This window comes from Delphinus delphis, chromosome 7 (genome assembly GCF_949987515.2).
Source record: "Delphinus delphis chromosome 7, mDelDel1.2, whole genome shotgun sequence".
Lineage (NCBI taxonomy): Eukaryota > Metazoa > Chordata > Mammalia > Artiodactyla > Delphinidae > Delphinus > Delphinus delphis.
Genome location: NC_082689.1, coordinates 112,667,198 through 112,694,087, shown reverse-complemented (window position 1 = coordinate 112,694,087; position 26,890 = coordinate 112,667,198). Strand labels below are relative to the sequence as shown.

General features: G+C 37.0%; 1 protein-coding gene across 1 annotated transcript in view; it reads left to right on the top strand.

Moving 5' to 3' along the window:
* OCA2 (OCA2 melanosomal transmembrane protein) overlaps positions 1–26,890 on the top strand; it is a 234,574-nt gene that overhangs the window by 144,940 nt on the left and 62,744 nt on the right. Inside the window, exon 18 of the mRNA XM_060015744.1 lies at positions 17,659–17,786. Within this exon, the coding sequence (XP_059871727.1) occupies positions 17,659–17,786 (128 nt within the window). The remainder of the gene's footprint in view (positions 1–17,658; positions 17,787–26,890) is intronic.

The following is a 26,890-nucleotide window of genomic DNA, read 5'->3' as shown; positions in this document are numbered from 1 at the left end:
TGGGGAGAGGTTTCACACGTGGAGTTACCAGATATGTTTTTAAGTAGTGAAACCATCCCATTTGAAGACTGAGCACATAAGAGGAGTCTACCTTGGTGCAATGGAAAAACACTCTCACAGACTGGGGGCTGAATCTTGGTTTTGCCCCCAACAAGCTGTGTAGCCTGAAGAAAACCTTGGGAGCCTCAGAGTTTCCTCATGGGAGGGGTTGCTGCAAGGTGACCAGACCTCCTTGCCAAGGAGGCTGCTTAACAAATGGTAGAAGTCCTTGCTCTGCTTTCCTCTGAATCATATTGCCAAGGGCTTTAGGAATGGGGGTAAAATGCCCTATTTAGCTCTTTGTTTTGCATTGAAACTTGGCCCTGTTGGAGATTTGAGTGAGAAAGTACAGAGCCACCTATCATAGGTTTTGTTTTAAGGAATGGCAGAGCTCTTGATGAAAGATTATTGCCCCAAGAGGGTGTTGATAGGAGTGCCACAGGATAAAGACAGCTCAGGTAAATGTTACTTTTTATCTTTATCCATCTCCACCCAACCGAAATTTTAATTTTTAGAAGAGTCTCAATGGCAGGTTGTTAGAATTTGTAATAGAATGTGAAGCTGGGAACTGTATTGTTCCTATCAGCAGCCTTTTCTTCCAGCATGCTATAAAACAAATACCACTTCATCCTTTATGGCTGGGTGTCATTGAGGAGCCAGCACTGAGTGAGAATAGAATGGAATGTTATTGGCAGTGACCTGGGGGGACACATTAGAAGGTACTGCTGGTACTTCTCAGTGAAGGCACCAGGCATTGCCAAGCAGATGTACTTATGCACAGGCAGTTTGATTAGTGCCACTGGTTTCTGCAGGCAGTGTGATTAAAGTTAAGGGAGAAAGTGAGGTTTTGCCAGAGACAAGGAAGACTTCATTCAATTTCATGTTATTGAAGGGAATTTTTCTGACACAATTAAACTCTGTGAATACAGAACCTATTATAAAGTTGGCTTCATGAGTACTATGACAGGAGTTTTGGCTGGAAGGAAATTCAGGCCTCCACAAATGATAAAGGAAAACAGAGAGTCTTACAGGAGCTTCTGTCTTCCTGTCCTGACTGGTATTTCTCTTATGATCATGGAAAATAACTTGTGTTTTTACTGAGTTTGAGAGATTCTTATTGCCATATAGCAGAGCAGACAATGAGATGCCATTTATGTTTGTAGAAAAGCATCATTCAGAGAAAGGGCAATTGGTGCAATATTTTCCTTACTGAGAATTTAAAGAAAAGACATGATGATCAATCAAGAAATCTTTAGAATAAAAATCAAGTAATTAACCAGCAGATGTGATGGATTAGGTAAGCAACTATCTGTCTTCAGTTCTGTGGTAGATGCTCTGAAGAGTTCAGACCAAAGTGATAAAGTCTAGTCAGGCAGACAAAGCTGCACACATGGAAAAATCAGGCATTCCAGCTACTTTGCTTAGAAAACTTCAGTGGTTTCTGTCTGTCTGCAGAATGAAGTCCTAGCACTTCTGCAAAAGGATAATGCACTTCCCAAGCAGGACACCTTTCTTACTTATTTTTTTTTATTGTGGTAAAAAATATATATCATATAAAGTTTGTCATTTTATCTAATTTTTAAACATCTTTATTGGAGTATAATTGCTATAAAATGGTGTGTTAGTTTCTTCTGTATCACAAAGTGAATCAGCTATACGTATATATATATCCCCATATGCCTCTTGCATCTCCCTTCCACCCTCCCTATCCCACCCCTCTAGATGGTCACAAAGCACAGAGCTGATCTCCCTGTGCTATGCGGCTGCTTCCCACTAGCTATCTATTTTACATTTGGTAGTGTATATATATCCATGCCACTCTCACTTCGACTCACTTCCCCTTCCCTGTGTCCTAAAGTCCATTCTCTACATCTGTGTCTTTATTCCTGTTCTGTCCCTTGGTTCTTCAGAACCTTTTTCTTTTTTAGATTACATATATATGTGATAGCATACGGTATTTTTTTTCTCTTTCTGACTTATTTCATTCTGTATGACAGTCTCAAGGGCCATCCCCCTCACTACAAATAACAGTTTCATTTCATTTTATGATGAGTAATATTCCATTGTATATATGTGCCACATATTCTTTATCCATTCATCTGTCGATGACACTTAGGTTGCTTCCATAACCTGGCGATTGTAAACAGTGCTACATTGAACATTGTGGTACATGACTCTCTTTGAGTTATGGTTTTCTCAGGGAATGTGCCCAGTTCTCCATAGTGGCTGTATCCATTTATATTCCCACCAACGGTGCAAGAGGGTTCCCTTTTCTCCACACCCTCTCCAGCATTTATTGTTTGTAGACTTTTTGATGATGGCTATTCTGACCGGTGTGAGGTGATACCTCACTGTAGTTTTTTTTTTTTTTTTTTTTTTTTTGCGGTACGCAGCCCTCTCACTCTTGTGGCCTATCCTGTTGCGGAGCACAGGCTCCGGATGCGCAGGCCCAGTGGCCATGGCTCACGGGCTCAGCCGCTCCGCGGCATGTGGGATCTTCCTGGACCGGGGCACGAACCCGTGTCCCCTGTATTGGCAGGCAGACTCTCAACCACTGCGCCACCAGGGAAGCCTCCCTCACTGTAGTTTTGATTTGCATTTCTCTGATGATTAGTCATGTTGAGCTTTCATATGTTTGTTGGCACTCTGTATATCTTTTTGGAGAAATGTCTGTTTAGGTCTTCTGCCCATTTTAGGACTGGGTTGCTTGTGTTTTTGATATTGAGCTGCATGAGCTGCTTGTATATTTTGGAGATTAATCCTTTGTCAGTTGCTTCATTTGCAAATATTTTCTCCCATTCTGAGGGTGGTCTTTTAGTCTTGTTTATGGTTTCCTTGCTTGTGCAAAAGCTTTTAAGTTTCATTAGGTCCCATTTGTTTATTTTTGTTTCTATTTCCATTTCTCTAGGAGGTGGGTCAAAAAGGATCTTGCTGTGATTTATGTCAAAGTGTGCTCTGCCTATGTTTTCCTCTAAGAGTTTTATAGTGTCTGGACTTACATCTCCATTGTGAGGTTTTTTTGTATGGTGTTATGGAGTGTTCTAATTTCATTGTTTTACATGTAGCTGTCCAGTTTTCCCAGCACCAATTACTGAAGAGGCTGTTTTTTCTCCATTGTATACTCTTGCCTCCTTTATCAAAGATAAGGTGACCATATATGTGTGGGTTTATCTCTGGACTTTCTATCCTGTTCCATTGATCTATATTTCTGTTTTTGTGCCAGTACCATACTGTCTTGATTACTGTAGCTTTGCAGTATAGTCTGAAGTCCAGGAGCCTGATTCCTCCAGCTCCATTTTTCTTTCTCAAGAGTGCTTTGGATATTTGGGGTCTTTGGTGTTTCCATACAAACTGTAAAATTTTTTGTTCTAGTTCTGTGAAAAATGCTCTTGGTAGTTTGATAGAGATGGCATTGAATCTGTAAATTTCTTTGGTAGTATAGTCATTTTCACAATGTTGATTCTTCCTATCCAAGAACATGGTATATCTCTCCATCTGTTTGTATCATCTTTAATTTCTTATATCAGTGTCTTATAGTCTTCTGCATACAGGTCTTTTGTCTCCTTAGGTAGGTTTATTCCTAGGTATTTTATTCTTTTTGTTGCAATGTTAAATGGAAGTGTTTCCTTAATTTCCCTCTCAGATTTTTCATCATTAGTGTATAGGAATGCAAGAGATTTCTGTGCATTAATTTTGTATCCTGCTGCTGTACCAAATTCATTGATTAGTTCTAGTAGTTTTCTGGTAGCATCTTTAGGATTCTCTATGTATAGTATCATGTCATCTGCAAACAGTGACAGTTTTACTCCTTCTTTTCTGATTTGGCTTCCTTTTATTTCTTTTTCTTCTCTGATTGCTGTGGCTAAAACTTCCAAGACTATGTTGAATAAAAGTGGTGAGAGTGGGCAGCCTTGTCTTGTTCCTGATCTTAGAGAAAATGGTTTCGGTTTTTCTCCATTGAGAATGATGTTGGCTGTGGATGTGTCATATATGGCCTTTAATATGTTGATGTAAGTTCCCTCTATGCCTACTTTCTGCAGGGTTTTTATCATAAATGGGCATTAAATTTTGTTGAATGCTTTTTCTGCATCTATTGAGATTATCATATGGTTTTTATTCTTCAATTTGTTAATATGGTGTATCACGTTGATTGATTTGCATATATTGAAGAATCCTGCATTCCTAGGATAAACCCCACTTGATCATGGTGTATGATCCTTTTAATGTGCTGTTGGATTCTGTTTGCTAGTATTTTGTTGAGGATTTTTGCATCTATGTTCATCAATGATATTGGCCTGTAGTTTTCTTTTTTTGTGACATCTTTGTCTGGTTTTGTTATCAGGGTGATGATGGCCTCATAGAATGAGTTTGGGAGTGTTCCTCCCTCTGTTATATTTTGGAAGAGTTTGAGAAGTATAGTTGTTAGCTCTTCTCTAAATATTTGATAGAATAGGGCTCTAAAGCCATCTGGTCCTGGGCTTTTGTTTGTTGGAAGATTTTTACTCACAGTTTCAATTTCACTACTTGTGATTGGTCTGTTTATATTTTCTATTTCTTCATGGTTCAGTCTCGGAAGGTTGTGCTTTTCTAAGAATTTGTCGATTTCTTCCAGGTTGTCCATTTTATTGGCATAAAGTTGCTTGTAGTAATCTCTCATGATCCTTTGTATTTCTGCAGTGTCAGTTGTTACTTCTCCTTTTTCATTTCCAATTCTATTGATTTGAGTCTTCTCCATTTTTTTCTTGATGAGTCTGGCTAGTGGCTTATCAATTTTGTTTATCTTCTCAAAGAACCAGTTTATACTTCTATTGATCTTTGCTATCATTTTCTCCATTTGTTTTTCATGTATTTCTGATCTGATCTATATGATTTCTCTCCTTCTGCTAACTTTGGGGTTTTTTGTTCTTCTTTCTCTAATTGCTTTAGATGTAAGCTTAGGTGGTTTATTTGAGAATTTTCTTGTTTCTTGAGGTAGGATTGTATTGCTATCAACTTCCCTGTTAGAATTGGTTTTGCTGCATCCCATAGGTTTTGCTTGTCGTGTTTTCATTGTCTTTTGTTCCTAGGTATTTTTTGATTTCTTCGGTGATCTCTTGGTTATTTATTAGTGTATTGTTTAGCCTCCATGTGTTTGTATTTTTAACAGATTTTTCCTGTTTTTGACATCTAGTTTTATAGCATTGTATTTGGAAAAGATAATTGATATGATTTCAATTTTCTTAAATTTACCAAGGCTTGATTTGTTACCCAAGATATGATCTATCCTGCAGAATGTTCCATGAGTACTTGAGAAGAAAATGTATTCTGTTGTTTTTGGATGCAATATCCTATAAATATCAATTAAGTCCATGTTGTTTAATGTGTCATTTATAGATTGTGTTTCCTTATTTATTTTCATTTTGGGTGATCTCTCCATTGGTGAAAGTAGGGTGTTAAAGTCCCCTATATGATTGTTTTACTGTCAATTTCCCCTTTTATGGCTTTTAGCATTTGCCTTATGTATCGAGGTTCTCCTATGTTGAGTCCATAAATGTTTACAATTGTTATATCTTCTTGGATTGATCCCTTGATCATTATGTAGTGTCCTTCTAAGTGTCTTGTAGTAGTCTTTATTTTAAAGTCTATTCTGTCTGATATGAGAGTTGCTACTCCAGCTTTCCTCTGATTATCATTTGCATGGAATATCCTTTTCCATCACCTCGCTTTCAGTCTGTACGTGTCCCTAGGTCTGAAGTGGGTCTCTTGTAGAGAGCATATATACAGGTCTTGTTTTTCTATCCATTCAGCCAGTGTATGTCTTTTGGTTTGAACACTTAATCCATTTACATTTAAGGTAATTTTCGATATGTATGTTCCTAATACCATTTTCTTAATTGTTTTGGGTTTTGTTATTGTAGGTCTTTTTCTTGTCTTGTGTTTCCTGCCCAGAGAAGTTCCTTTGGCATTTGTTGTAAAGCTGGTTTGGTGGTAGTGAATTCCCTTAGCTTTTGCTGGTCTGTAAAGGTTTTAATTTCTCCGTTGAATCTGAATGAGATCCTTGCTGTATAGAGTAATCTTGGTTTTTAGTTTTCTCTTTCATCACTTTGAGTATATCCTGCCACACCTTTCTGGGTTGCAGAGTTTCTGCTGAAAGATCAGCTGTTAACCTTATGCGTATTCCCTTGTATGTTATTTGTTGCTTTTCCCTTGCTGATTTTAATATTTTTTCTTTGTATTTAATTTTTGATAGTTTGATTAATATGTGTCTTGCTGTGTTTCTCCTTGGATTTATCCTGTATGCGACTCTCTGCACTTCCTGGACTCAATTGACTATTTCCTTTCCCGTGGTAGGGAAATTTTCAGCTATAATCTCTTCAAATATTTTCTCAATCTCTTTATCTTTTCTTCTTCTTCTGGGACCCTTATAATTCGAATGTTGGTGCATTTAATGTTGTCCCAGAGGTCTCTGAGACTGTCCTCAATTCTTTTCATTCTTTTTTCTGCTCTGCTTTAGTTATTTCCACTCTTTTATCTTCCAGGTCACTTTATCCTTTCTTCTGCCTCAGTCATTCTGCTATTTATTCCTTCTAGAGAATTTTTAATTTCATTTATTGTGTTGTTCATCGTTGCTTGTTTCATCTTTATTTCTTCTAGGTCCTTGTTAAATGTTTCTTCCATTTTGTCCATTCTATTTCCAAATTTTGGATCATCTTTACTATCATTATTCTCAATTCTTTTTCAGGTAGACTGCCTATTTCCTCTTCATTTGTTTGGTCTGGTGGGTTTTTATCTTGCTCCTTCATCTGCTGTGTGTTTTTCTGTCTTCTCATTTTGCTTACCTTACTGTGTTTGGGGTCTCCTTTTTGCAGGTTGCAGGTTCGTAGTTCCCGTTGTTTTTGGTGTCTGTCCCCAGTGGCTAAAGTTGGTTCAGTGGGTTGTGTAGGCTTCCTGGTTGAGGGGACTAGTGCCTGTGCTCTGGTGGATGAGGCTGGATCTTGTCTTTCTGGTGGGCAGGTCCACGTCTGGTGGTGTGTTTTGCGGTGTCTGTGGACTTATTAGGATTTTAGGCAGCCTCTCTGCTAATGGGTGGGTTTGTGTTCCTGTCTTGCTAGTTGTTTGGCATAGGGTGTCCAGCACTGTAGCTTGCTGGTCATTGAGTGAAGCTGGGTGCTGGTGTTGAGATGGAGATCTGTGGGAGAGTTTTGCCGTTCGATATTATGTGGAGCTGGGAGGTCTCTTGTGGACCAGTGTCCTGAAGTTGGCTCTCCCACCTCAGAGGCACAGCACTGACTCCTGGCTGCAGCACCAAGAGCCTTTCATCCATACGGCTCAGATTAAAAGTGAGAAAAATTAGAAAGAAAGAAACAAAGAAAGAAAGGAGGAAAGAAAGAAAGAAGGGAGGGAGGGAGGAAGGAAGGAGGGAAGGAAGGAAAGAAAGAAAGAAAGTAAAATAAAATAAAGTAAGATAAAATAAAATAATTAAAATTTTTTTTCTAGAAAAAAAAAAACAGACTGATAGAACCCCTGGACAAATGGTGGAAGCAAAGCTATACAGACAAAATCTCACACAAAAGCATACACATATGCACTCACAAAAAGAGGAAAAGGGGAAAAATAATAAATCTTGCTCTGAAAGTCCACCTCCTCAATTTGGGATGATTCGTTGTCTATTCATGTATTCCACAGGAGCAGGGTACATCAAGTTGATTGTGGAGCTGTAGTCCGCTGCTTCTGAATCTGCTGGGAGAGATTTCCCTTTCTCTTCTTTGTTCTCACAGCCCCCGGGGCTCAGCTTTGGATTTGGCCCTGGTCTCTGCTTGTAGGTCGCCGGAGGGCGTCTGTTCTTCGCTCAGACAGGACGGGTTTAAAAGAGCAGCTGCTTCGGGGAATCTGGCTCACTCAGGCTGGGGGGAGGGAGGGGTACGGAGTGCAGGATGAGCCTGCAGCCACAGAAGCCAGCATGACGTTGCAGCAACCTGAGGCGCACCGTTCATTCTCCCAGGGAAGTTGTCCCTGGGTCCCGGGACCCTGGCAGTGACGGGCTGCACAGGCTCCCTGGAAGAGGGTTGTGGATAGTGACCTGTGCTCGCACACAGGCTTCTTTTTTTTGGGGGGGGGGAGTAGGAGTTTAATAATTTATTTATTTATTTTTGCTGTGTTGGGTCTTCGTTTCTGTGCAAGGGCTTTCTCTAGTTGTGGCAAGGGGGGACACTCGCACACAGACTTCTTGGTGGCGGCTGCATCAGCCATAGCGTCTCATGCCCGTCTGTGGGGTCTGCTCTTTTAGCCGTGGCTCACGCCTGTCTCTAGAGCTCCTTTAAGCAGTGCTCTGAATCCCCTCTCCTCGCACACCAGAAAACAAAGAGGGAAGAAAAGTCTCTTGCCTCTTTGGCAGGTCCAGACTTTTCCCCAGACTCCCTCCCAGCTAGCCGTGGTGCACTAATCCCCTGCAGGATGTGTTCACGCCGCCAACACCAGTCCTCTCCCTGTGCTGTGACTGACGCCCGAGCCTCAGCTCTCAGCCCTGCCTGCCCCAGTGGGTGAGTAGACAAGCCTCTCGGGCTGGTGAGTGCCGGTCGGCACTGATCCTCTGTGCAGGGATCTCTCCGCTTTGCCCTCTGCACCCCTGTTGCTGTGCTCTCCTCCGCGGCTCTGAAGCTTTCCCCCTCCGCCACCCACAGTCTTCGCCCGTGAACGGGCTTCCTAGTGTGTGGAAACCCTTCCTCCTTCACAGCTCCCTCCCACTTGTGCAGGTCCCGTCCCTATTCTTTTGTCTCTGTTTTTTCTTTTTTCTTTTCCCTACCCAGGTATATGGGGTCTTTCTTGCCTTTTGGGAGGTCTGAGGTCTTCTGCCAGCGTTCAGCAGGTGTTCTGTAGGAGTTGTTCCATGTGTAGATGTTTTTCTGGTGTATCTGTGGGGTGGAATGTGATTTCTAAGTCTTACTCTTCCGCCATCTTCCCCTCGTCCCCCCATTTTGTTTATTTTTGTCCTCTCTCTTTTCTTCTTGGTGAGCCTGGCTATAGATTTGTCAATATTTTTCCTCTTTTCAAAAACCAGCTCTTGGTTTTATTGATCTATTTTATTGTTTTTATGATCTCTATTTTATTTCCTCTTTGATCTTTATTATTTCCTCCTGCTGACTTTGGGTTTTGTTTGTTCTTCTTTTAGGTGGTAGGTTAGGTTGTTTATTTGAGATTTTTCTTGTTTCTTGGGGAAGGCCTGTATCATTATGAACTTTCCTCTTAGAACTGCTTTTGCTACATCCCATAGATTTTGTAAAGTGTGTTTTCATTTTCGTTTGTCTTGTAATTTTCTTATTTCTTCTTTGATTTCATCATTGACCCAGTGTTTTTTTTTTCTTAGTAACATGTTGTTTAGTCTCCATGTGTTCCTTCATTTCCTGTTTTTTTTCTGTAGTTGATTTCTAGTTTTATACCACTGTGGTTAGGAAAGAACTTGAAATAATTTTCATCTTCTTAAATTTTTTGAGGCTTGTATTGTGACCTAGTACATGGTCTATCTTAGAGAACATTCCATGTGTGCTTGAAAAGTATGTGTATTCTGCATTTTTTTGGATGTAGTGTCCTGTAGGTATCAATTAAGTCCATGTGTTCTATTGTGTCATTTAGGGCCTCTGTTGCCTTATGGATTTTCTGTCTGGATGATTGTCTATTGCTGTCAGTGGGGTGTTAAATTCCCCTAATATTATTGCATTATTTACAGTTTTTCCCTTTATGTCTGTTAGTGTTTGCTTTGTATATTTAGGTGTTTCTCTATTGGGTGCGTATGTTAATGAGTGTAATATCCTCTTCTTGTATTGATCCCTTTACCATTATATAATGCCCTTATTTGCCTTTTGTTATAACTTTGTTTTAAAGTCTATTTTGTCCAATGAATATTGCTATCTCTGCTTTCTTGTAATGAACTATATTTTTTTCTTGTAATGAAATATATTTCTTTGCATGAGATATACTTTTTCATCTCCTCACTTTTAGTCTGTGTGTGTCTTTCACCCTGAAGTGAGTCTCTTGAAAGCATCATATTGTAAGTGCTTTTTTTTTTTTTCCTTTTTTTAATCCAATATGTTCCTCTGTGTCTTTTGATGGGAACATTTAGTCCAGTGACATTTAAAGTAATTATTGATAGGTATGTACTTATTGCCATTTTAATCCTTGATTTCCAGTTGCTTTTGCTGTTCTTCTTTGTTCATTTCTTCTTCATTTTGTTTTTCCTTTTGTGTTTTGATTTTCTTTTGTAGTATCTTTGAGTTCCTTTCTTTTTGGTTTTTGTGAATCAGTATATGTTTTTTATTTGTGGTTACCATGAAGTTCAAGTATGTTTACCCATAACTATATCTACTTGCTTTAAATTTATAATCTTTCAAGTTCAAACATATTCTAAAAGATATACATTTTTGTACTCTCTTCCCCACATTTTGTGTATTTGTTTTTCTATTTTACATCTTCATGTTTATCCTTTTCCTATTTATTGTAGTTATAATCCCTTTTATGGTTTTTAAATTGTTTTCTAATCTACCTACTGGCTTATTTACATGATCTTCAATCCTTACTATATATTTGCCTTTCCTAATGGAATTTTCCCTTTCCTATGGATGCTTGCTTCTTTTCTATTTAGAGAAGATATTTCAATATTTCTTTTTGGTTAGGTTTAGTATTGATGAGTTCTTTTAGATTTTGCTTGTCTGAGAAATTCTTAGTTTCTTCTTCTAATCTAAATGATAAGGTTGCTGGGTAGAGTATCCTAGGTTGCAAGTTTTTCCCTGGCAGGACTTTAAATATATCATGCCACTCCTTTCTGGCCTACAAAGTTTCTCCAGAGAAATCAACTGATAACCTTATAGGGGTTCCCTTTTAACTGACTCTTTGTTTTCTCTTGCTGCCTTAGAATCCTCTTTTTGTCTTTAATTTTTGCCATTTTAATTATGATATGTCTTGGTGTGGGTCTGTTTGGGTTCATCTTGTTTGGGACCTTCTGTGCTTCCTGTAACTGGATATCCATTTCCTTCTTAAGGTTTGGGAAGTTTTCAGCCATGATTTCTTCAAATACATTCAATCCCTTTTTCTCTCTCTCATTCTTCTTGAATTCTTATTATGCATAGCTTGGCATGGTTTATATTATCCCATAGATCTTGTATGTTGCTTTCATTTTTTAAATTTGTCTTTCTGTCTGCTGTTCTGATTGGATGATTTCCATTATTTTATCTTCCAGATAACTTATTTGTTCTTCTGTGTCATTTAGTCTGCTATTCATTATTTCTAGATCGGTTTTTATCTCAGTAACTGAATTGTCTATTTTTGACTAGTTCATCTTTATTGTTTCTAGTTCCTTGTTACAGTGATCTGCATTCTATTGAAAATATTTCTTAATTCAGTTAGCATTTTTCTTACCACCTTTTTGAACTTGACACCTGGTAGGCTGATGAACTTTGTATCATTATTTATTTTTTCAGGGGATTTCTCTTGCTCCTTTAATTTGGAGTACTTCCTCTGACTTTTTACTTTCTCTGTCTATATGAATTTAGGAGAAATAGTTATCTACTCTGGTCTTGAATGGGTGTTTTTATGTGGGAGTTTCCCTGTGTAGACTGTGTATGTCCAATGTCTTTGGTGGGAGGTCTGGTTTTGATATGGATGCAAGCTTTGTTTTTCCTCAGGGTGTGCTAGCCAATATTCCCTTGATAGGGTGTGTGGTTGTTGTTGGGGGATATAAAGTCTGTATAGGATGTGAGGTGGGACTTCCTCTCTGCTCTGTGCCTGTTGCCCCCCTGTCCAGGGTGTGGTCTGCTCCCTAGTGTTGGAGTAGAAGCCCTGAGGGTCAGTTCAATCAGGTTCTGTTGCCCTTGAGTACATGGCCTGCCCCAAAGGAGGTAATTTCTGGAGCAAGTAAGGCCCTTGCAGTCACAGAGGATCTATGTGCCACATGTGTAGGAAGCCACGGTTCTGCTCAGAAACAGCCCAAGGTACCATCCATTCCCCTCTTGTGTTCATCCCAGATCTAGTGCAAGACTGTGGTATAGAGTAGGCTGGGGCTGGGTGGATCAGGACACTGTGGCTGCAAGATTTGAGGTGGCTGCATTGCTGCCTGAGACCTAGACTTTCTCTGTGATAGTCTTCTCCCAGGACCTGTCTGTCCCAGATCCAGTGCTAAGCTGAGGTGTGGATTTGGTGGAACCAGGGCCCTCTCACTGGGAGACAAACCTCTGCATGCTCCTGTGGCACCACCTCCGTGCCTATTTCTTTGTGTGCCTTGTGTTGTTGAAAATGGGACATTTGAATATTATAATATGGTAATTGTTCCTTGGCCCTTTTCCCAGAGTTTGCTGTTTTTATTTTGAATTGCTGAAGGCTGTAGTAGTCCATTTGTTTTGTGACTTTCCCAAACTATTTTTGCATAGGCTATATTTCTTGTCATCCATGGTCACTGAATTCTGTGTTCCTTAGTGTGTTCAGCTAGTGTTTTTACAGAGATTTCCTTGAAAGTCAGGAGCTAAAAATCAAAACTAAATAAATAAATACAACAATAGCAAAAGCTAAATCTTAGCTTTAATAGTTTCTGCTTGTTTGGGGATATTTCTATAGAAGATAAGAGCTTAGAACTGCCTATCCACCATTTTGCTGATGTCACTCTGACATCTTCCTTCTTAAGTGCTCTGTCCTTGGATATATTTTTACCTTTGTCTTGAATGCCCTTTCCCTCTTTACTTGGAAAGTTATATTCAACCTCTAAGATATTGCCTGAATATCACCTTCTTTGTGAAACTTTATTTCAGCCACCACATTGTTACTCTTTCTGGCTGCTCCCTAACTGCTTGTATGTACACACACTGTTATATCCAGTACAACTGTTTACCTATAGATGTGTGTTCTCCACTGGATGGTAAACCTTTTGAAATCCACATGGTATCTTGCTTATATTTCCATCCATAACCCTTATGCTCAGAACCTGGCACATAACAGGCATCCAAGAGTGGCATATAGAAGAGCTTAAAGGGACACACAGTGAGGATGAGATGACTAGGAGTATCCTCTGACGTGTAAGAAGACTGGTCTTTCAAGAGTATGGAACTGGGTACACTTTGGAAAACAGAAATTAGGAAGGATAGTAGTAGACAAGGGGTAATTTGAATATACATATTCAAATTCTGTAGGTAATATGCAATAACTATTGTTTTCCAGAAGATAATTTATATTTATGCCCTCAAAGGTAAAATAAGGGTAATAAAAAATTGGAATCAGCACATAAAATTTTAATATTATTTTAAATGAAAGGTGGAGAATTGTCAAGAATTGTTGGTTGACAGGATACTTGATTCACCCAGATAATTCTTATTCAAGAGATTTTTTCCCTCAAATATGTAAACAATTGAAGTCTCAATGCTTTTCTTTTTGTAATGAATAGTTTTCTGCTTCTCCTTGGAGAACTCCTCTATCTTTCTGGTGGACAACAGTAACCTCTAACTTTTGAAGGTGTAATGGTTTAGTGAAAACCATACACAGAAATATCTATTAAATACACTGTTACAAGCAAGCACAAATCAGTTTGTGCAACCTGTTTCATTAATCTGATGATGTCATAATTATTTGAACTTTTAGTTCACTTTGCAAGAAACATTAACAATGAACCCAAAGATGGCAAATATTCTAGTAAAATTCTGTGAGCCTTAGAGTTGGCATCAGACACAGAATGATTAGAGATGAAGTGTCTAGCCCTCTCCCTGATGAAGAGCAGAGCAGGCATCATGCCAAAAGTTTTTTTAGACCTCTTTGAAGTCCCTCTCTCCTGACTCTCCCAGCACCTCTCTCCACAGGCAGTCTTTGATTTGATTTCTGTCACTATTGATCAGATGTGGGGAAGCTTTTGTGAAGGGCTAGAGGTAGTAAATATTTGAGACTATGTAGGCCATACACTCTGTTATAAACACTCAACACTGCAGCTGTAATGTTAAGGCAGCCATAGAAAATGTGTGAATGAATGATTGTATTGTGTTCCAATAAAAATTACTTATAAAAACAGGCAGCAGGCCAGATTTGACCCATGGGCTGTAGTTTGTCAGAGCCTGCTATTTGCATTTTCTAGAGGTTTATATAAAAAATTGTATATGGGGGGCTTCCCTGGTGGCACAGTGGATAAGACTCTGTGTTCCCAATGCAGGGGATCTGGGTTCAATCCCTGGTTAGGGAACTAGATCCTACATGCATGCCACAACTGAGTTCACATGCCACAACTAAGGAACCCACATGCTGCAACTAAGGAGCTGGTGAGCCACAATTAAGGAACCCACAAGCTGCAACTAAGGAGCCTGCCTGCTGCAACTAAGACCCAGCACAACCAAATAAAATTGTATATGCAGTATTTTTTGGTCTGACTTCTTTCATTCAGCATAACTGTTATAAGATTTATCCATGTGGCAGCGTACATCAGTAGTCCATCCTTTTTATTGATGAGTAGTATTCTATGGTTTGACTATGCCACAATTTATACATCCATTCACCTATTGATGACTATTGGATAGTTTGACTTGACTATGACAATGAAAACTACAGTGAATATTTGTGTTCAATTGTTTGTATCATCATATACTTTAATTTTTCTTGGGATAATACCTAAAAGTGTAATGGTTGGAACATGTAGTGGATTTATGAATAACGTTTTTGAAAACTACCAAATTGTTTCCCAAAGTGGTTATGCCATCTTACAATTCTACCAGCAGTGTAAGAGATTTCCAGTTCCTCCATATCCTTGTCAACACTTAGTTTGGTTGATCTTTTTGACTTCATACATTCTAAGGTACATAGTGAAATGTCATGTGGTTTTACTTTGCATTTCCCTGGTGACTAGTGATATTCAGCATCTTTTCATGTGCTTGTTTGCCATCCTTTTATCTTCTTTGGTGAGGTGTCTGTTCAAAATATTCCCCATTTTAATTGGGTTGTTTACTCATTTTTGAGTTTTGAGAGTTCAGAAAATGCATTCTAGATATGAGTCCTAGATGATTTACAGATATTTTCTCCTATTTCAGGCTTGTCTGATTTTTCTTAACAGTTACTTGAAAAGCAGGAATTTATTATTTTGATAAAGTCCAATTTATGAAAATTTTCTTTTATGGATACATGCTTTTAGTGTATCTAAGAAAACTCCCCTGAGATCAAAGAAGTTTTTGTCTATGTTTATTCTAGAAGTTTTAAAGTTATAAATTTTACATTTAGGCTTATTGTCCATGTAGCTAACTTTCATGTATGATTTAATAAACCGATCAAAGTAAAAAAAAATTTTACCATTTATGGAAAAAATTACAGTTTCTTCACTGAACTATTGTTGAACTTTTCTTGCAAATCAGATGATCTTTAACTTGTGGGTGTATTTCTGGACTCTCCACTGATCAGTTTGACTATATTTATGTAATACTACACTGTTTTGATGACCATAACTTTAAAATAAGTCTTGAAGTGAGGTAATGTATGTTCTCCAATTTTGTCCTTCTTTTTTCAAGATTGCATTGGCTATTCTACGTCATTTGAATTTCCATATGAATTCTGGGATTTCTACAAAATATTCTTAGGAAAAACTAAAGGAGACCTTAATATATGGAGACATATACCACATTAATAGATAAGAAGACTGTATATTGTTAAAATGCCAGTTCTTCCCAAAGTAATCTATACATGGTCCCTCAAAGGTGTCCACATTCTAATTCCTGATGTTAATACCTGTGTATGTTATGTTACATGATAGAAGGGACTTTGCAGGTAAAATTAAGGTTATAAACCTTAAGATAGGGAAATTTTCCTGGATTATCCAGGTGTGCCCAATGTAATGACATAGGCCCTTAAAATGGAAGTGGAAAAGAGGAGAGTCAGTTAGAGACATACAACAGAAGAAGAAACAGGAGAGATTTGAATAGTGAGAGTGACTTGACTTGACCCACCATTGCTGGATTTGAAGATGGAGGAAAGGGATCATGAGCTAGGGAATGTGGGTGGCCTCTAGAAACTGAGAACAACTCCTGGGTGTCAGCAAGTGAGGAAATGGGGACCTCAGTTTGAATTGAATTATGTCTACCACCCAAATAAGCAGGGAAACAGTTTTTGTCCTGAAGCCTCCAGAAAGGAATGCAGCCTGCCAAAACCTTGCCTTTGTTTTGAAGCTCTAACTAGAGGCCCAACCAAGCTCATCATACTTCTGACCTATGAAAACTGTGATATAATAAGGAGGTGCTATTTTAAGCCACTACATTTGTAGTAATTTGTTATGGCAGCTATAGAAAACTAGTACTCTTTTTATGCCTGTATAATCTATAGCCATATCACTGATCTTATTCTTGATATTAGCATTTTTCCCCTTTGTCTTTTTGTCCTATTTAGACTGGCTAAGTTTTATCAATCTTCTTGATCTCCTAAAAGAACCAAGTTTTGGTATCATTGCTTTTCTCTAATATTTTTCTATTTCATTTATTTCTGATCCAGCACATTTTTATTCTACTTATTTTGAGTTTTATTTGCTCTACTCAGAAAAAATATTTGTTCAGCCTATTTGAACAAAAACTTCACAAAAGAACATATATGGATGACAGATAAGTACACGAAAAGATGCTCAACATCATTAGTCACTAGAGAAATACAATTTGAAATCACAATGAGATACCATTTCATACCCACTGTAATGTCAAAAATCAAAAAAGTTAAGTGTTGAAAATATGGAGAAACTGGAATTCTCATATACTAGTGGTGGGATTGTAAAATGTTACAACCATTTTGGGAAACAGTCCCACAGTTTCTTAAAACATAAATATTCCATAATACTAGCCTATTATATGATCCAACCATTCCATTCCTAGATATTGACCCAAGGGAACTGAAAGCATAATGTACATATAGATAATTTATATGAAAGTTCAGAGCACATTCATTTGTAATAGCCAAACACTGGAAGCAGTGCAAATGTCCATCAAGGTGAATGAGTATGTACATTGTGGCATAGCCATACCATGCCATACTAAACAATAAAGAAGAATGACTATTGGTCCACACACCAACACTGAAGAATCTTAAAATAATTGTGCTGAATGGAAGCAGTCAGATAAAAAATACATACTAGGGGCTTCCCTGGTGGCGCAGTGGTTGAGAGTCCGCCTGCCGATGCAGGGGACACAGGTTCATACCCCAGTCCGGGAAGATCCCACATGCCGGGGAGCGGCTAGGCTCGTGAGCCATGGCCGCTGAGCCTGCGCGTCCAGAGCCTGTGCTCCGCAACGGGAGAGGCCACAACAGTGAGAGGCCTGCGTACCGCAAAAAACAAACAAACAAACAAAAAAACTATATGATTACATTTAAGAAAAGAGATGAATGGTTTCCCGGGGTGGGGTCTGGTGACAGGAGGCGGGAGAGGGAGAAAAGAACATGGGCATGAGTAAACTGTTGGTGTGGTGGATATATTCATTTTCCTGCTTGTTGTGTTGGTTTCTTTGGTATATACATTACCCAAAATACAAATTGTACGTTTTAAGCATGTTCAGTTTGCAGAATATCAATTATCTTCAATTTAAGAAAGCAATCCGAAGATGAAGAATTAGTGTTTTAACAATTGAACTACATCTATAACTCTGTTTATTTGGTTTTCAGGGTGGATTGCTATTCTGGGTGCCATCTGGTTGCTAATTTTAGCTGATATCCATGATTTTGAGATAATTCTACACAGAGTAGAATGGGCAACCCTTCTATTCTTTGCAGCACTCTTTGTTCTGATGGAGGTAAGACTTTAGTTGAACTTTTGCAATATGATCTTGTCTGATTTTTAGATTTCACATTTTGTTTAGTGAATGAAGAAAGCCCAAAGTCTGTAAGTCTTTCTACATATTCACTAAGTGGAAAATTATGGGGGTTGAAATTAGACTATTTTAAGTTAAATCAACTTTTATCTCAGGCACCTAAATATTATTTAATAAATTGATTTATTTGGTTGCTGTTTTTTTCTTGAATAATGTTTGTGGTTCGTAAACTTGTTCTAATTTCATTTGTTACAAAGTACAGTAGAATTTACTCTAATTTTGGGGCAAAATGACTTGTTACAGAAAGTACAGGGAAATGTTATTTTGATAATCTATTCCATTTTGTGTAATATTTAAGTAAATATTCTGTTATGATGGAAAAGACTACATCAAAGAAAAGAATGAATAATAGGTATTGCTTTATTTAGTTATAATTGTTGTTACAAAATTATTCACAATACTTTTTAATCTTGAGACTTCATTTATAAACTTCTGTCCTCCTCAAATGCAAAGCTTTACTGATGTACAAGACTACTACTCCCCAAAGGATCCAAATGTTTCACATTAATTACCTTAATTTATTGATGACAGACCCATTCAATATTCATTATTCTCTTGATTCAGACTTTGGCTTTTTTCCCCTAATTTTTTAAAAACAGGTCCCTTGAATCATTGAAATCTATGTCTTTAACTCATAATAGATTGCATAGATGTGTAATCAAATGACTCACATAGGCCCTCTGAATATGTCAGGGAGTCATGAATCATAATCTACTTCATCTGTTTCCTACTCAAAAACTTCACCTTTTCTATTCTGAGTCTTCTTTACACACAGAATATGAGGACTACTGGGTGGAAAATTCTGGTTACTGTTTCCTGATTGGCTTTTGAGAGTCCCTGCCTCAATTACATGCTTATTCAAGGTGTAAATTGCTATCTCATCTGGGTTTTTGACATATTGTTCTCAATGGCATATACTTCTCTTTGGCATATACTTCTCTTTGTCTTGATGGGATAAACACTGGAATTTTTAAAGCAACTTAAAATATAATTTATATATCATAAAATTCACTCATTTTAACTTTACAGTTTAATGATTTTTAGTAAATTTTGAACGTTTTATCCCTATGACCCTTACACCAATTTATAGTCAATTCTAGCTCTTAACTCCAGCTCTAGGCAATCACTAATCTTTTTTCTGTCTATTGATGTGCCTTTTCTGTACATTTCATCTAAAAGGAATCCTATACTGTGTACCATTTTCTGTCTGGTTTCTTTAAATTAGAATAATGATGTTGAGGTTCATCCATGTTCTGGTATATATCTTAGTCTCATTTTGTTTATTGTTGAATAGCATTCCACTATATGGATATACCATATTTTATTTACCTATTTTCATAAACATCTGTGTATATTTGTGTATGTCTTTATGTGGACATGTTTTCATTTCTTTTAGGTAGGTGTTAGGTCTTATCATAAGTTTAGCTTCTTAAGAAACTGCCTGGGACTTCCCTGGTGGTCCAGTGGTTAAGAATCTGCCTTCCAATGAAGGGGACGTAGGTTAAATCCCTGGATGGGGAACTAAGATCCCACATGCTGCAGAGCAACTAAGCCCAAGCACCACAACTACTGAGCCCAAGCACTCCAAAGCCCATGCACCACAACTACTGAGCCCGCATGCTACAACTCCTGAGCCTGCATGCTCTGAAGCCTGCGTACCACAACTAGAGAGGCTGTGCACCTCAACTACTGAGCCTGTGTGCTCTAGAACCTGCATGCCACAACTAGAGAGAAGCCTGTGCTTCTGCAACAAAGAGCCCGCATGCTGCAGTGAAAGATCCCACATGCCGCAATGAAGATCCCACGTGCTGCAGCTAAGACTCAATGCAGCCAAATAATAAATAAATATATATTTTTTAAAAACTGCCAAAATGTTTTTCACAGTGGCTGTACCATTTTACATTCCTGTCAATAATGTAGTAGATTCCAGTTTCTTTATATCCTCCCTGTCACATAATACCATTCTTTTTGATTATAGACATTCTAGTAGGTGTGAAAAGGTATTTAATTTTTTAAAAAGCAAATATGAGGAAAATCCTTTTGAACCATGCTTTTCTCTGTAGTAGCTGCACCAGTTTACACCAACAGTGTAGGAGGGTTCCCTTTTCTCCACACCCTCTCCAGCATTTATTTTTTGTAGACTTCTTGATGATGGCCATTCTGACTGGTGTGAGGTGATATCTCATAATTTTGATTTGCATTTCTCTAATAATTAGCTATGTTGAGCATCTTTTCATGTGTCTCATGGCCATCTGTATGTCTTCTTTGGAGAAATGTCTCTTTAGGTCTTCTGCCCATTTTTTCAGTGGGTCGTTTGTTTTTCTGATATTGAGCTGCATGAGCTGTTTGTAAATTTTGGAGATTATTCCTTTGTCTGTTTCAACATTTGCAAATATTTTCTCCTATTCTGTGGGTTATCTCACAGAATGGGAGAAAAGCTTTGCTGTGCAAAAGATTTTAAGTTTCATTAGGTCTCATTTGTTTATTTTTTATTTTATTTCCATTACTCTAGGAGGTGGGTCATAAAGGATCTTGCTGTGATTTATGTCATGGAGTGTTCTGCCTATGTTTTCCTCTAAGAGTTTTATAGTGTCTAGCTTTATGTTTAGGTCTTTGATTTATTTTTGTGTATGGTGTTAGGAAGTGTTCTAATTTCATTCTTTTACATGTAGCTGTCCAGTTTTCCCAGCACCACTTATTGGAGGGGATCTCTTTTCTCCATTGTATATTTTTGCCTCCTTTGTCCAAGATAAGGTGACCATACACCATATGTGCATGGGTTTATCTCTGGGCTTTCTATCCTGTTCCATTGAACTATATTTCTGCTCTTGTGCCAGTACTATACTGTTTTCATGACTGTTGCTTTGTAGTATAGTCTGAAGTCAGGGAGCCTGATTCCTTCAGCTCCGTTTTTCTTTCTCAATATTGCTTTGTCTATTTGGGGTCTTTTGTGTCTCCATACAAATTTAGAAAATGTTTGTTCTAGTTCTGTGAAAAATGCCATTGGCAATTTGATAGGGATTGCACTGGGTAGTGTAGTCATTTTGACAATATTGATTCTTCCAACCCAAGAACATGGTATATTGTTCCATCTGTTTGTCATCTTCGACTTCTTTCATCAGCGTCTTACAGTTTTTGGAGTACAGGTATTTTGCCTCCTTAGGTAGTATATAAAGGTTATAAATGTGTGTTATATTTTTTGATGCTATTTTGAATACAATTGTTTTCTTAACTTTATTCTGATTGTATATTAACATTACATAGAGATACAATTGAGTTTTTAATATTAACATTGTGTTCTGTGAACTTGCTGAACCCATTTATTAGTCTAGTAGCTGTTTAGAATTTTCTTTCATGTCATACGCAAATAAAGACATTTTAATTTCTTTTCTGATTGGAATGCCTTTAACTAGCTCACACTCTCCTCCTCTCTCTCCTCCAAATACCCTCCTTTTCCCTTCTTTTTCTTTTTTTCCTGTCTTGTTGGCCAGAACCTCTAGTTTAATGTTGAAGTGATGAGTATTGACATTCATACCTTTTTTCTGATCTTAGGGGAAATGTATTCAGTTTTTCACCATTATGCATAATGTTAGATATAGGGTTTTTTTTTTTAAAAAATAGATATCCTTTATTAGGTTGATAAAGTTAGGATATATTCCTAGTTTGTTGTGAAATTTTATCAGTAATGTATATTGGATTTTGTCAAATGTTTTATCTGTATCTATTAAGATGACCATATGATTTTTAATGTTGAATCTATCAATTTGAATCTATTAATGTGGTATACTACATTAACTGTTTTTCAGCTGTTAAATCTACTTTGTATTCCTGAAGTAAATCTCACTTGGTCATGGTGTATAATAAGTTTTTGAGGTAGATTACTATTATTTTGTTGAGAATTTTTGCATCTACATTCATGTGGGATATTGGTCTACATTATTATTTTTATGTGATGTTTTGTCTGGATTTGGTATGAACATAACACTGAATGAATCTAACAGAATGAGTTCAGAAGTATTCTTTGTAGAAGAATTTGTGAAGGGCTGTTTTTAAATATTCAATAAAAGTTTCCAGTGAAGCCATCTGGGCCTGGAATTTAAATTGTGGGAAGGTTTTGTGTTTGATTTTACTAATTCAATTTCTTAGGCCTATTCAGGTATAACATTTCTTCTTGAGTAAGTATTACTAAATTTTATCTTCTATGAACTTGTCTATTTCATCCAAGTTTTCTTAATTTTTGGCATAAGTTGTTTATAATATTGCATCTAATACTTTTTATTTCTGTGAAGTCATTAGTGATATTCCCTTTTCCATTTCTGATTTTAATGATTTGTGTCTTCTGTCTGCTTTCTTGATTAGTCTAGGAAAAGTTAGAAAATTTTTTGATCTTTAAAAAAATGAAATTCTAATTTCATTAATTTTCCTTTTTTCCATATTAAATCATTGGATAAACTCTTACATTGGAAATATGTTCTTTATTTTTTTTTTTAAAGCTGGGAATCCTTATAGACCCTAGTTTCTAAGATTTAGTTTGTACTGCAATTCATCTAAAAATGTCTATTCTCTCAGTGACAAAGATATTTTGTTTTCATTATCATCCTCTTCTTCCCTTGTAGAAGTGTATGTCCTTAAAATTCCCAGCCTTTAAAAACTTTCTCAGGTTACTCAGCTAGCCAGAAGAAAATCAATTTCCAACAAGCTTCTTTTTACTGAATTCTCGGTCCCTGGTTTCTTCTTGCTCCCTTTGACACATAGGTCTTCCTATTTTATTTTATTATTTTTAACATCTATAATGGAGTATAATTGCTTTACAATGGTGTGTTAGTTTCTGCTTTATAACAAAATGAATCAGCTATACATTTACATATATTCCCATATCTCCTCCCTCTTACATCTCCCTCCAGCCCTCCCTATCCCACCCCTCTAGGTGGTCACAAAGCACTGAGCTGATCTACCTGTGCTCTGTGGCTGCTTCCCACTAGCTATCTATTTTACATTCAGTAGTGTATATATGTCCATCCCACTCTCTCACTTCATCCCAGCTTACAATTACCTCTCCCCGTGTCCTCAAGTTCATTCTCTATGTCTGCGTCTTTATTCCTGTCCTGCCCCGAGGTTCTTCAGAACCTGGTTTGTTTTTAGATTCCATATATATATATATATATATATATATACACACACATATATATGTAGTACACTGTATTTGTTTTTCTCTTCCTGACTTATTTCACTCTATGACAGAATTTAGGTCCATCTACCTCATTACAAATAACTCAATTTCATTTCTTTTTATGGCTGAATAATATTTCATTGTATATATGTGCCACATCTTCTTTATCCATTCATCTGTCAATGGACATTTAGGTTGCTTCCATGTCCTGCCCAATGTAAATAGAGCTGCATCGAGCATTGTGGTACATGACTCTTTTTGAATTATGGTTTTCCCAGGGTATATGCCCAGTAGTGGGATTGCTGGGTCATATGGTAGTTCTATTTTTAGTTTTTTAAGGAACCTCCATACTGTTCTTCATAGTGGCTGTATCAATTTACATTCCCACCAACAGTGTAAGAGGGTTCCCTCTTCTTCACACCCTCTCCAGCATTTATTGTTTCTAGATTTCTTGATGATGGCCATTCTGACTGGTGTGAGGTGATCCCTCATCGTAATTTTGATTTCAATTTCTCTAGTGATTAGTGATGTTGAACATCCTTTCATGTGTTTGTTGGCAATCTGTATACCTTCTTTGGAGAAATGTCTAATTAGGTCTTCTGCCCATTTTTGGATTGAGTTGATTGTTTTTTTGATATTGAGCTGCATGAGCTGCTTGTAAATTCTGGAGATTAATCCTTTGTCAGTTGCTTCATTTGCAAATATTTTTTCCCATCTCTGGGTTGTTTTGTTTATGGTTTCCTTTGCTGTGCAAAAGCTTTTAAGTTTCTTTAGGTTCCATTTGTTTATTTTTGTTTTTATTTCCATTTCTCTAGGAGGTGGGTCAAAAAGGATCTTTCTGTGATTTATGTCATAGAGTGTTCTACCTATGCTTTCCTCTAAACATTTAATAGTGTCTGGCCTTACATTTAGGTCTTGAATTCATTTTGAGTTTATTTTTGTGTATGGTGTTAGGGAGTGTTCTAATTTCATTCTTTTACATGTAGCTGACCAGTTTTCCCAGCACCACTTTTTGAAGACGCTGTCTTTTCTGCATTGTATATTCCTGCATCCTTTATCAAAAATAAGGTGACCATACGTGCGTGGGTTTATCTCTGGGCTTTCTATCCTGTTCCCTTGATCTATATTTCTGTTTTTGTGCCAGTACCATGCTGTTTTGATTACTGTAGATTTGTAGTATAGTCTGAAGTCAGGGAGCCTGATTCCTCCAGCTCTGTTTTTCTTTCTCAAGATTGCTTTGGATATTAGGGGTCTTTTGTGTTTCCATACAAATTGTGAACTTTTCTGTTCTAGTTCTGTGAAAAATGCTCTTGGTAGTTTGATAGGGATGGCATTGAATCTGTAGATTGATTTGGGTAGTATAGTCATTTTCACAATGTTGATTCTTCCAATTCAAGAACATGGTATATCTCTCCATCTGTTTGTATTATCTCTCCATCTGTTTGTATCACCTTTAATTTCTTTCATCAGTGTCTTATAGTTTTCTGCATACAGGTCTTTTGTCTCCTTACGTAGCTTTATTCCTAGGTATTTTATTCTTTTTACTGTGATGGTAAATGGGAGTGTTTCCTTAATTTCTCTTTCAGATTTTTCATCATTAGTGTATAGGAATGCAAGAGATTTCTGTGCATTAATTTTGTATCCTGCTACTTTTCCAAATTCATTGATTAGCTCTAGTAGTTTTCTGGTAGCATCTTTAGTATTCTTTATGTATAGTATCATACATATACATATACATATAGTCATCTGCAAACAGTGACAGCTTTACTTCTTCTTTTCTGATTTGGATTCCTTTTATTTCTTTTTCTTCTCTGATTGCTGTGACTAAAACTTCCAAAACTATGTTGAATAAGAGTGGTGAGAGTGGGCAACCTTGTCTTGTTCCTGATCTTAGTGGAAATGGTTTCAGTTTATCACCATATTGGATGATGTTGGCTGTTGGTTTGTCATATATGTCCTTTATTATGTTGAGGAAAGTTCCCTGTATGCCTATTTTCTGGAGGGTTTTTACCATAAATCAGTGTTGAATTTTGTCAAAAGCCTTCTCTGCATCTATTGAGATGATCATATGGTTTTTCTCCTTCAGTTTGTTAATATGGTGTATCACATTGATTGATTTGCATATATTGAAGAATCCTTGCATTCCTGGAATAAACCCCACTTGATCATGGTGTATGATCCTTTTAATATGCTGTTTGATTCTGTTTGCTAGTATTTTGTTGAGGATTTTTGCATCTATGTTCATCAGTGGTATTGGCCTGTAGTTTTCTTTTTGTTTTGACATATTTGTCTGATTTTTGTATCAGGGTGATTGTGGCCTCATAGAATGTGTTTGGCAGTGTTCCTCCCTCTTCTATATTTTGGAAGAGTTTGACTAGCATGGATGTTAGCTCTTCTCTAAATATTTGATAGAATTCGCCTATGAATCCATCTGGTTCTGGGCTTTTCTTTATGGGAAGATTTTTAATCACTCTTTCAATTTCCATGCTTTGGATTGGTGTCTTTATGTTTTCTATTTCTTCCTGGGTCAGTCTCAGAAGGTTGTGCTTTTCTAAAAGCTTGACTGTTTCTTCCAGGTTGTCCATTTTATTTGCATATATGTCTTGTAGTAGTCTCTCATGATCCTTTGTATTTCTGCAGTGTCAGTTATTACTTCTCCTTTTTCATTTGTAGTTCATTGATTTGAGTCTTCTCCCTTTTTTTCTTGATGAGTCTAGCAAATGGTTTATCAATTTCATTTATCTTTTCAAGAACCAGTTTTTAGTTTTATTGACCTTTGCTGTCATTTCATTCATTTCTTTTTCATGTATTTCTGATCTGATGTTTATAATTTCTTTCCTTCTGCTAACTTTGAGTTTTTTGTTTTTCTTTCTCTACTTGCTTTAGGTGTAAGGTTCGGTTGTTTTTTGAGATGTATCTTGTTTCTTCCGGTAGGACTGTATTGCTATAAACTTCCCTCTTAAAACTGCTTTTGCTGCATCCCATAGGTTTTTGGTCATCATGTTTTCAAAGTCATTTGTTTCTAGGTATTTTCTGATTTCCTCATTGATTTCTTCCGTTATCTCTTGGTTATTTAGTAGTGTATTCTTTAGCCTCCATTTGTTTGTATTTTTTACAGTTTTTTTCCTGTAATTGATATCTAGTCTCATAGTATTGTGTTTGGAAAAGATACTGGATACAATTTCAATTTTCTTATATACACCAAGGCTTGATTTGTGACCTAAGATATGATCTATCCTGGAGAACGTTCCATGAGCCCTTGAGAAGAAATTGTATGCTGTTGTTTTTTGATGGAATGTCCTATATATCTATTAAGTCCATTTGATTTAATGTATAATTTAAACGTTGCATTTCCTTATTTATTTTCATATTGGATGATCTGTCCATTGGTGAAAGTGGGGTGTTAAAATCCCTTATTATTATTGTGTTGCTGTTGATTTCCCCTTTTATGGCTGTTAGCATTTGCCTTATGTATTGAAGTACTTCTATGTTGGGTCCATAAATATTTACAGTTGTTATATCTTCTTCTTGGATTGATCCCTTGATCATTTTGTAGTGTCCTTCTTTGTCTCGTCATAATCTTTATTTTAAAATCTATTTTGTCTGATGTGAGAATTGCTACTCCAACTTTCTTTTGATTTCCATTTGCATGGAATATATTTTTCCATCCCCTCACTTTCAGGCTGTATATTTCCCTAGGTCTGAAGTGGGTCTGTTGTAGACAGCATGTATATATGTCCTGTTTTTGTATCCATTCAGCCAGTCTATGTCTTTTGGTTGGACCATTTAATCCATTTACATTTAACATAATTATCAATATGTATGTTCCTATTACCTTTTTCTTAATTGGTTTGGG